This window comes from Chaetodon auriga, chromosome 13, assembly GCF_051107435.1.
Source record: "Chaetodon auriga isolate fChaAug3 chromosome 13, fChaAug3.hap1, whole genome shotgun sequence".
Classification (NCBI taxonomy): domain Eukaryota; kingdom Metazoa; phylum Chordata; class Actinopteri; order Chaetodontiformes; family Chaetodontidae; genus Chaetodon; species Chaetodon auriga.
In genome coordinates, this window is record NC_135086.1 from 23,831,431 (window position 1) to 23,844,011 (window position 12,581).

General features: G+C 39.5%; 1 protein-coding gene across 2 annotated transcripts in view; it reads left to right on the plus strand.

Moving 5' to 3' along the window:
• Positions 1 to 12,581, plus strand: part of satb2 (SATB homeobox 2) — a 48,348-nt gene that overhangs the window by 16,506 nt on the left and 19,261 nt on the right. For both annotated transcript variants that reach the window (XM_076746098.1, XM_076746099.1), the window contains exons 4-6: positions 8,543 to 8,669; positions 10,021 to 10,144; positions 11,174 to 11,276. In XM_076746098.1, the coding sequence (XP_076602213.1) occupies positions 8,543 to 8,669; positions 10,021 to 10,144; positions 11,174 to 11,276 (354 nt within the window). The remainder of the gene's footprint in view (positions 1 to 8,542; positions 8,670 to 10,020; positions 10,145 to 11,173; positions 11,277 to 12,581) is intronic.

Here is a 12,581-nt window from a genome sequence, read left to right on the forward strand (position 1 = left end):
TATGTGTTTTCAGTTGTGAAACTGAAATTAAAAAGAAAGAAAACAGAAGAAGAACCCAATAGGCAGCCAGAGAGGCGATGACAGTAGATATAGCCATCATAATTAACAAATGAGTGTCACCTACAAAGTCATACTTCAGACAGAAATACTGTACCACTGGACTTTGTAGTTTGTGTTAGTGGATTTGGACTAGGTGCTTAGCATCAAGGCAGCAAAGCACACAGAATTGAGCATTCTTCAAATCTTTTGTTACCATACTATCATTTAAATAGCTAAATAACAGAGGTCAGGTTGCCTCTTTTTGTTTGTATGGAAATAGTTTCATTAAGGCCATTAATAATCATCATCATTTTCTAACTACCAAGTGTCACTCACATTTAGAATTAAATAGCATACAACTTAGGGGTCAAGACTGGAATGTTCTTTAAAGGAGGCTCTCTACCTAATCAGCAACCTGAGAGGAAAACTGGCTGTGAGATCATCTACTTAGAGCAGACACTGTACTGTTACAGTGGCAATAAGCACAAGAATATTTCAAAAACACAACTAAGACACAGACAGAGCCTATAAAACTCATTAAAGACACAACAAAGAGCCGGACAGGAATGTCTCCGCAAGACAAAAATACACTGTGTGTTTATGTGTGTGTGCCTGTGCATGCGAGTGTGTGTGCGTGTGTGTGCATGTCTGTGTGTGTGTGTGTGTGTGTACTGTATGTGTGAGAATGTTTATGAAGCAGGGGAAAAGAAAAACTCTGTAATTTATTGTTGCACACATGGTAGTCATCTGCAACAGGACAGTGTCATTTACTGCTGTCTTTTCTCAACTATGCAGAAAATTCTATCTATGGAAGTTGCCTCACATGGATATAAAATACTAACAACAGAGTGACAGTAAGCAACATGGCTATTACATTAGACTAAAAATGGTGCGAGATCCCCATATGTTTGAGATCTCACTTGAGTATTCGTGTCTCATTCAAATTAAGTCTGCGGACCCATGAGTATGTAGACATGGTTCTTCTGTGTATGAGATTGCATGTGTGTGTGAGCATGCGTGTGTTCTCTCCATCTCATAAATACACTGCCACAGGTAATCGCTTTACTGCCTCAAGGCCAGCAGCTCTTATCAGGCCTCCAGCCCACCTACAACAGACTGTGTACTCTTGACCTCCACCTCTGTTTTCCCAACTCACATCCAGCAGAGCAGCATGCCTGCTGAACAGTGGTCCCATCTCAAACCAGTCATAGGTCTCAGTCTGCTAAGTATTGAGATTTAAAGAACAATATATAAGGCCTCTTGTTTAAAGTTTTAACAGTCAAGAAAGTAATATGTTAATAGAAGTTAAGCGCAACAGTTACTTGAAATTTGGCTCAAGATATCCTAAACCTGAAGTCTGACTTCACTTACTCAGATAAAACCAGACTTTTTCAGTTCAGCAATTTCCAAAATTAAATGTACTTATTCTCTGTAGTTGGAATAGTAAGCAACACAAAGAGCAAAACAGCAACTTAATACATGGCTGAAAAGCAGTGTTTGGATACCTTCTTTGGTTGAAAGTTTCAAGCCTGTTGCACCTCTGACCACACCAAACTGTGATGTCACAGTGTACTGAAACATTGTGGAGTAAGCCTGTACATCCCTGCAGCAAGGCGAGATGTTAAAACACTGGAAGTCCAAAGAAATAAGATTAGTTACTCTTCAAAAGTCACCTTTGTCTCATCCCTGAATAAAACACAAGTATTTGACTTTTCAATTCATTTTCTATCATTCAATTTCTGTCATCATCAATTTTGAATAGAATTGATTTTTCCGACATTCCCCCATCTATCATTAGGAGAAACTTTAAAATCTTTAGCTGGGTTTACACCGACAAGACCAGCGCCTTCTTCTTCTATTGTGCCATAAATCAACACATAAGATTTGTCAGTGAAATCCATCTCACTTTCAAACAACATGGAGGTCTAAATTTAGCCATGTAACTGAAAGTGAATACAGGCAGTCTGTAAGTATTATTCCAGTTTATTACTAGCTGGGTGTGTGCACAGGCATCCAGTCAGGATAACTGATCAATTGTACACACCAGCTAAATGGTTGAGATTCGTAATGTGGCTACATCACAAAGTCAGATGCAGCAAGAAACATAAACAGTCAGTCAGTCAGACAGGTTTTAAATAAAAACCTCATGTTAGCTTAACTTATTTGGGCAAGAAAAAGAAAGCCACAAAATTGTTTCTAAAACTGTCCATTTAAACATCCATCAAAAGTCAGAGGGCTGACGTCCTGGTTCGACTACAGCCTACTTGCTGCAGATGTGCACGATTGTTACCTGTTTCACGTCCAAATAAAGTGGTCTGGATAATCTAGTTTAACAGTTTGCTTGTTAGCGGCTGAACATAGAAGCAGTGATGGGTCACCAAATTCCCCTTTCTCAAGAATTCATTATTTATAGTCAAAACGACAAAAATGAAAACCAAACTGTAAAAAAGAATGATCTTTTGATGATGATGATGATGATGATGATGATGATGTGCAATGCTAATGCAAGAACTAGGTAAAACATAAAATGAAATCATATACAAGCATGCAGTTGAATTGCAGTAATACCTGAGAGATTAGAGAATATTGAACTGCCACAAAAAGGCTCTTTTACAGAACACCATAGAACATCCTGTAGTCCTTCCTGTATAACCATTTATTATCTCACTCCTGTTACCTGATTATGTTGTGAAGCTTTTTTTCTTCCAGTAGTAAAATTTTGAATTGAAATTGATTGCCTGTTAAAGCAAATTTGAAAGCAAATGATCACAGTGATGTTCTCATACAGCCCACTGAATTCTATGGCGAGTATTTTCTGTGGTTTGCAGATGGATCAATCCTTGATCCTCAATGTTTTTGCTTAGTATCAAGTGAGGTCTCTCTCTGTCTGCCTCATCAGTGTATATGGAAAACAGCGAGCCACATTGGTCCCCTTGTCCACATCAATGCACTCCCCTTTAAAAGCACCACACCAGGGGCTTCAAAGGCAAGACTAAACGGCACATCAGAACTCAACACAAACAAAACTCTGAGCACTGAGGAGCATTGAGGAGCACTGCTCACTTACAGTGTGCGCATGTGTGTGTGCACAAAACACGCACATTCTTGTAAATGCTATTTAACCCATGTAGTGTTGCAGACAAAACACAGACAGACAGACACACATACACACACACACACACACACGCACACACACACGCGTTTGTACTTGAATTCTTGTGAGGACCCTCATTAACGTAATGCTTTCCTTTGCCACTCACTAACCATCACAACTAAATGCTTAACCCCAACCCTGACCTTCACCCTAACCTAAACCTAAGTCCAACCTAACCCTTAACACCAAGTCTAAACCCGCAAACAGCTCTTTGAAGTTGTGAGGACCAGCCAACATGCCCTTTTTCTGTTAAAAAAAAAAAAGGTTAAAAACTTGTTCCGGTCCCCACTATGTGGCAAGAACAACTACACACACACGCACACGCACGCATGCATGCACACTGCATGCATGTATACACACAGGCACACACACACACACACGCACACACACACACTTCCCCCAGCTTCTCTCAAATGAATACTTTTTGTTTTTTAAAACAAGCGTTTATGTTAAATGAATAATTTCTGGCTTAAATTATACATTTTTTTCCCCTGCGGTCCACGACCAAAATTACACAGAGTCCCAGCTATTTTCTCCCTGTTTGAATTGTGTCCTGCATTCTTGTGTCCCAGCGGTGTATTTAAAGTCACTGCCGAGGACCACGGCCTTTCTTTAATTAGCTTAGCCCAGTAATTAACTGGGAGATATTGTTTATTTCAATTATAAGGGTCTGAAGGCTTTTATAGAATGGATGGGAGCAGACCTGTACTTTACGGCTTTAGTCAGTGAACAGTTAACAGTGGTCAGTGTGTGTGAGAGAGAGAGAGAGGGGGTAGAGAGAGCATTGTTGCAGTGCCACGTCTAACAGGCCACAAAGGGTCACTGCTGCAGACCATGTCAGAAATCTACTGGACATCTGGGTTTAGACCTCTTGTGAATTGTAGTCTTGGTTCTTGCAGGGTGCTGTTACATTTTACTTAGACAAGATTCACATTTATTAAAGGCATACATTACTTTTATGTTTATTAATTGTTAATGCATTTATACATCAGTAAATGTCCATCAGTAAGAACATTTTTTGGGTTTCCAGGTTGGCCTTGTGAATATCCTCTTTATACATAACGTGTTTTCCTTTGTTGGTCACTCTAGTTTATCTTAAAGGATAATTCTGATTTCTAAAAACTTGGGTCTTATTGTTATAGTTCTTGCCTATAGTTATAGTTTTTTCCTGTTGATAATAACAACATTGGACCTTCCTAAAAAAAAAGTCAGATGGGGCAAGAGACACAAGCTGTCAGATTATCATAAGGGGTTTAGGGGTCTGAGATATCGTCTCTTGAATGAAAGAGTAGACGTCAAGGTCCAAAAACACTAGATTCCACAATTTCCATAATGCAACATAATTTGTTGGAACTCCTCCTAAAAGTTTGTAATCCAGCTTTCTATCAAAAATGAATAGTATTCCCCACGACAAGTCAACTGAACTATTTGGAAGAAAAAATGAATCGGAATGGTAAAATTATTATGCAGACTATCCATTGTAAACATCCATCACAGACCAACTTCTTCTTGGTTCAGCATTGATCTGCTGTACTTGTCATAGTTGTACATTCAGTTTATGTGTGCAGTGCAGGATTACTGACAATGTTCTGGCTGTGCTCCTCTTGGTTTTTCACAATGTGGCAAATCAATTATTGTCTAGTTATTTTTTGCTTGTTGCTGCTCAATGAAGCATTTACAATGACCAATCTATCATTAATAAATACAAACTTCATATATGCTGTAGACCTGTTTTTAAGTATTTTAGATCAAGTAAGTTGTTACTTATAATAAGCCAAAAACTCTTTGCTGCTATTTATCAAGCTGTTGCTCCCTTCATGGAGGTCCTCTTGCACATTGTTGTACAGATGAGCATTTCAGGAGCATTTCAGCAGAGAAGAGCACTTGCTGAAATGACAGCATGACAGATTTTTGTCAAAAAGAGTTCCTCAGGGTGCAATGATGGATGATAGGTGTGAGTCAAGCTTATGGGGTTTACCCCAGTGTGTTCCAGGGGTGGAACCTGGAACCAGTTTGGTAGGAACCCTGCATGCGTGTGCAGGCTGCTGCGACCATTATGACTTTTTCTAGCATGGGACAATAGGATTACTGTGTGTACACATGTATTTGTAAGTGTGTGTGTGTGTGTGTGTGTGTGTGTGTGTGTGTACAGGCATCCATCGGTGCTGGCCTTTGCAAGTGTTGATGAGAGGAGTCATAGACATCAGTGTGTGCCTGTGTATGGATTTGCGTTTGTGCGGATGGGTACACTCAGACATGAGCCAAGCCACCAGCTGGCCACATAAAAGCATGTCTCTGGGAGGTGGAATTTTAATATGGAAATGGGAACAATGATTTCTACTTTTAAATGTGGACAAGAAGCAGAGCCCATTGAACAGCAGACCAAAATGATGGATCAATTATTAATGCATTTACCATCACACTGTGAGCGTGTGAGCGTGTGTGTGGGTGGCTGTGTGCTTGCATGCAAGCTAGTACATGTACATGTCCACTTCTCTGTGTGCTGTCATGTGTCCTCTGTGAGTTTATGTTTGTCTGCTTATTCACGCGTTTGCTTCCACCCAACTTGGCATTACCAAAACAGTTATGGCTTATTTTCACATGTGTGGATGCTGCCTGCTGACGGTAGCCTGTAGAAAGAGTTTCTTTGTGTGTGTGTGTGTGTGTGTGTGTGTGTGTGTGTGTGTGTGTGTGTGTGTGTGTGTGTGTGTGTGAAACAGAAAGAGACAAAAAGAAAAAAAAGAGAAGAGGAAGGGCTCAGTGTTTTCCTCTCTGTCATAAAATGATTTCAGTAGTTTATTCCACCTCTTTAAAATTCTTCCTATTACATCTTCCATAACAAAAAGGTCACTAACAAAACTCTTTTGCATCTGAAATTTATGTTGACGTGTGCAGTATTTTATTTCACATGTGAAATAAAGAGTGAACGGGGACAGAACCACTTGTAATGTCATGACGATGTTACACATATATGTCAAAATATCCTGTCAAATGTTATATTACATGTGAAGTTTTTACATGGAATGACTTATTTTAATATGCAAAATATTTGAAAACCAAGTGTGTGATCTGTCTCAAAACCACGTGAATATAGATTTTTTTTTTCTTGTGAAATGGTGCTCCACATGATTAATTTTCAAAAAGTGGTTCCTGTGTGATAAACTCACATTTTTCAATCCAATCTTAAGAGCTTGAAATGTGTACATTTTCCTCACAGAAATGTTTCACTGCATACCGTATATAGACAGAAAACTAAACTTCCATATTTTCATGTGGAGCACATGAACTAAAAATTACCATTACTGTTATAATATAGCTATCTGGTTGGGTTTGGGTTCTTAAATGTTGCCATGGTGGTCTTTCTATGGGGTTCCCTGCCCTGAGGGGTCCAGTCCATTTTCTTCATAGTGGATTAAATGATGCTCCCCTTGTATGACTAGATAATTAAGAACACAGCTCGGCCTGACTGCAATCAAAGATATAACTGAGATATAAACACAGAGGAAGAGAACAAAAAGAGGGAATCAAAAGAGAGAGGGAGAGATCAGAGTGGTGTGGGAAGAAGAGAAATCTGAAGAAAGGATGAAGAAGAGGAGAGAGGAGGATATAGGGGGAGGGGAGATGGGAGGGAAAGAGTGAGGACCCGTCTGGATCTCATTTAGAGGATAGTAATGCGATTAGCTTTGTTTAGTTTTCACAGCTCCAGCCAGTCCCCATGAAAAAGCTCTGTCAGTGTGTGACTGCATGTGTCTTTGTATGTTTGAGTGTGTGTGAGTGTGTCGCGGTGGGTGAATGAGTACGTGAGGTGTGTTTGTGTGTATTATGTGTGGTGCTTGCATGCTTTTTGAGTTCGTATAGTCCTCAGCTAAATTGTTACCGTGGCTCTGTGCTCTACTATGAGAAGGCATGGACTCTTTATCCACAAAACTACAGCACAGTAAGATATAGTTCACTCTGAGGCCTGGTCTGCTGTCACATACAGAAAAAAAAGGCACATTTTTACAGCAGAAGAAAGCTGACAACTAGTAATTTGAGCAGGTGTCCAGTAAGAATATATACTGATAGCTGCATTGAAGAACTAGTGCATTGTATTTCTCGTATAGGCTATTGTATGAATGCTATGTATTCAACATCAAAATGTTTTCTGGGTTTGGGTTAAATGAAGTGAAATAGTGCCATAAATTTCCCAATAATAAGACAGCATAGTCTCTAACTTTGACAGAGAAATAAAGATAGTCAGTAGTTTACTATGATGGATATCTCAAGTCTTTGAAAGCTCATTTTCATAGCATGTTTAGATAAATTACAGGCTGCAAAAGAGACATGACTTCAAATGCAAAACTTATGGTAACCTTTGACAAATGGTTTAAAATGATGTTCTGAATGAAAGCAGGCTTTCACAATTAGTGCAGTTAGACATGTCAGCCATCTCTGAAAAGTAATGTTTACTCATAGCAGCAGCAGATACTTTTCAAGAGAAACATAATTTTATTATCGTAATTCAGAGGTATTTTTAATGAATTTGTCAGCAAAACTGAGAAATGTTTACATGGAATTTATATGCAAAGTGTTCACTGATAACTATTTGTTTTCCCACTAATAGCAGCTCTTGCAATACAATATGCACTCATAGTGACTAAAGCATGATTATCATGGTTAATGGTTATGCTCAGGAACTCCAACTAATGTTGGGGAAACAGCTTTGTTAAATATTGAAAAAATCAAAAGTGACTTGAAGCATGAGACAGGATGTGCTTACTTTCTAAACATTTAACTGAAACCAGGATCTTTCCCTAACCTTAACTGAAGTGTGTTGTCGCTTAAACCTAACCACAGCCTGTGAGCTGCAGCCTCCGAAGTCCTGCGCTTTGTACGCCCGCCATACACCACTGTAGTGGCTGGAACTTCTTCAAGACAGGGTTCAGGAGAACATCCACACAGAACCACCAGTATCATCCTTTAATGACTTGGTAGCTTAAGCTCACTTTTATAGAATTAGATACAATGATTATATTGAGTATTTTAGTGCTTAAAAAATGAGAACATGCAAAAGCTTGAGATTAATATGGCAAAAAGGCATCTTGAGATTGAATACTTAAAAATACTGTAGCAGCTGATCTTATTTTATGGAACTGGAAGAGCCCACATACACCAGAGCAATCATATTTTCTGACATACATTAAGGCTGCAACATCGTAGAGAGGGAAGAGAATATAATGAAATATTTCTTTTTTCTCTCTCTTTTTTCTATGTTTTTCTTTTTCAATGTTACATTTGTGCTTTTGTATAATAGCAAAATGCTAAAACGTAGAAATACTGGAATGACAAACCTTTTATGTCTCTGTTCAGGCATCATCAAGGTAGGAAGGTGGAACCCTCTGCCCATACACTTCCTGACTGATGCACCAGAAGCTACAGTTGCTGACATGTTGCTGGAGGTCTACCACATGGTCACACTACGCATCCAGCTACAAAGGTCAGATCGCGTTTTAAAAGTGAGATGTCACAGGTTACAGTTTTCCACACATATTTGGATCTAATTCAATTTCTAGCTCACAAGAAATTGTCTCTGGCATGAGTGAAAAAGTGGAAACATTGTCATTCTAAACCAGTGACTTTCCACTCACCAGTCCTCCTCCATTGACTTTGAAAAATGACATTGGAAAGACTGCATGTCCATATGTTATGGACACAGTGAGGCTTTTAAACCAAGCGCTGTGTGTGGTTGCACTGAAACAGACACTTGGTCCACTGGGTCGCTGATGTCATTGCAGCTGATTGCAGTTCAAGAATTTCCCATATCTATCGAATTTGAAAGCAGCGATATTTAAACACTAAAGCTCCAGTTAAACAACCCGGTGGGGATTTATCTATTATCTGTCTCCGTCAGGGAGAATCTGTGTGCCAGGAACTTCTAGTTCCTGCAAATAAGTGAAGCAGGATCTTGATGGACAGATAAAAACAGATAAACTCCAGATGAGAGGGTTATTATTGTTATTGTTTTGGCACATACCAGCCAAGTTTGTTTACATGTTTATGTGTGTATCCATGGCGATGGAGGAACTCTGGCACACTTAGTGCTCAGAGTCGAAATGATTTATTTGAGGTTAAACTGAAATAAAAGCAAAGATTGCGGGAAGATACTGTAGGTCTATACAGGAATCAGTGGTCTGAGGTTAATACAGGACATTTGAAAGATCAGCAGGGTTGGGAGCTAATTTAAGGTTAAAGAAAAAGTTTGACATTTTTGGGAACTACGCATATTTGCTCTCTTGCCAAGAGCTGATGAGGAGACTGACACTGCTCTCATGTCTACACTGTAAATATGAAGCCACAGCCAGTAGCAGATTAGCTTAGTTTAATGTAAAGACAAGCTTTCCTGGTAATACCAGCACCTCTGAAGCTCAGTAATTAATAACAAACATCATGTCTTCATTACGTACTAAAATCGAAATGAAAAACAGGTTGTGGGTTTACAGAGGGGTATGTGTCACACTAGTTCTTGGGATGTTGTAAGGGATTATAGCCAATGTATTTACACTTCTGTACTGGTAGGTGGATTTTGTTCCTTTTGGACAAAACCAGGCCAGCTGTTTCCTCCTGCCAGGCTTTAACAGTCACGAGAGTGGTATCGATCTTCTCATCTCACTCTTTGAAGGACGTTAAGCTATTTCTTGAACAGTTTAAAGAATATGGTGTAGTGGTTACCCAAAACATCTCGAATAACACTGTAAAACAATTTCTATGTTTTGTTTTTATGGTTAGTCTTTGTGTCTCAACCTATTACCTAAAGATGTAACAGTCCAGTGTGTGGTTTTGGCTCGTAGTTTTTCAAAGCTGGAGGACCTGCCCTGTGAACAGTGGAACCATGCGACTGTCAGAAATGCTTTGAAAGAGCTGCTAAAGGAAATGAACCAAAGCACTCTGGCCAAAGAGTGTCCTCTGTCACAGGTAACATCTGGCTATTGCTGCACAACAACACATCATACCTCATGTTCTTCACCATCACCTTCATGTCTAAACCCAAAGGTCCTCATCATAGATCTGCCTTTAAATGCACCAAACCTTTATATCTACTCTTCAAGATATTCTTTACAGTTTTTTTTTTTCACTCTCTTTCACTGACTGGACCATTACATGCCCTGGCTAATATAACAACCAGCATCTATGATAAAGACAAATATTCATATTGTGATAATGCCAATATTCTGACTGGTTGACATAATGGTTTCATACCATTACACAAAGCAACAACAAGTGCGAAAGTAAAATTACTACTGGCTCCACGGTGGAGGAGTTAGTTCCAAAGATGGGAGCGACTACAGTAGTGTGGAAGTGGTTTGGTTTCAAAAAGATCAGATCAGATGTATAAAAAAAAAAAACACAGTGATATGTAAGAAGTGCAGGAAGACTGTAAGAACAAAAGGAAGCAATATAGCAAACTTATTTTACCACCTCAAGCAGAAGCACCCACTAAAGTACACAAGGACCCAAAAATCCTGTGAGGAGAGCTCAACGGCCGTTGTGGGTTCTAAACCAAGCAACAAATCTCCAAATCTTTGGCAAGCTCGACTTGTATTTTGTCATATCATCAAGAATATGTGACATTATTTTAGGGACATATTGCCCACCCATAATGCGTTATTGCCACATTTTAATCAAGCTCAACTCAAAAATTTACCAACTGCCTCCTCAATTGTGTTAAACTCCCCAGCTGCGTGTTTAGCCCTCTGTTTAGCCTTGGTCTTATAATGGTGTTGATCGCAGCATCAATTGTAAGCATGTGTGTGGCTGGAGATTCCCTCTTTGCACTGTACTGGCCTGAGTTTCCATGGGTGGCTTCCAATCATGATTAATGTTTGTCTAATTCTACTGTGTGTGTGTGTGTTTATGTAAGCATGCCATGTGGTCATTGTATGAGTGTAAGCATTTCATATTATGTTAGTTATTAATTATCTTTCCCCTTTCTTTCTCTGTCAGAGTATGATTTCCTCCATAGTGAATAGTTCCTACTATGCCAATGTCTCCACTGCCAAATGCCAGGAGTTTGGTCGTTGGTACAAGAAGTATAAGAAAATCAAAGGTGAGCTGTACAGTATACAGTACTCCAACTTCCTTGAATGCTCTTACAGTTGATCAGCCCCCAACCCCCATGTTGGGACCTCAACAAGCGGTTGCAATATGATTAGGAAAATAATGAATTGACTTCTGGACTCTAATATTCGCTTTCTGGATTGATAGTTGGGTGTAAAGTGACTGCAGCAGAGCCACAGAACATATGCACATTATGGCACAGCTATGCTATCGATGGTGTCCACCTCCTCAAAAATGTAACTGCACTTTGAGACTATGGTGGCTTCTGAGATACCATGTGGGGAGATCTGTGATTGGTCAGATTGATTTGAGTTACTGATTTGAGTGACTGGGTTGTTAATCCATCCAACATCTAGCAAAGATATTTCCACTTCAAAATTTCTGCTTGCCATACTCACCACTCCCTCTCAACATGGAAGAATAAATGTAAAATGGTGATTGTATTGCTGTACTCTCCCATTCAAAGTTAAGGGACAAGGCTGTGTGCACGCAGTCTGCCATCAGGGTATTATATCATAAAGTGCACAAAAGACTATTAATACGTTTAACTGTGGAGTAGAATTCAAACGTGGTGTGGCTTGATCATTCATGATACATTCATCTAGCGCTGATTTGGTGCTTTCAGTGGGTGAAATCAGACAATGGACTACAAATCAAACTTATATAATGTTGGTGTCTAAGACAGGACTTCCATTAACCGTTTGCATCATCAGCTTCAGACATGCAACCTGTGATGATGGCTAGAAGTAAACATAGTATGAAAGTTTGAGAACCAGCGTTGACATGGTCCGATAACTTTCCTCAAACAAATCATTGGTAATGACTCTTCCTCACACCAATGTAATTGTCAAGATCATCCCATCAACCACATCAGTCTGTCCCACTCCCAAGAAGCTACACCACAATCATTACATTAAACACCAAGTCAAAACAGAGGGAGAGCTTGGCCTGGCAGTAGGACCTGCACAGAGCTCTGTTCCAGTTGTCAGTACACATATTGTAGAGCTCACTGCTCTGTAATTGGCTGCTAAACATGTCAGTCATAGTTAGAAGCTGAGGGGGATAGGTGTAGACACAGGTGTTGGACCATTTGTCCCAGCACTATGCAAACCCCCTCCACTGGACAACAGAAGTTTTCCTTTGCAATGAATATTTCATTTTTAAATATGGACTTGTGTATAAACTTGTTTTGGCTATGAGCTTCAAAGTTCATTCTTTGCCTTGAAAACAGCAAATAAATCAGTCTCAATTCAAGGTCTTTCCATCAGCAGATGGGGCAGTTATGTTTGAATTG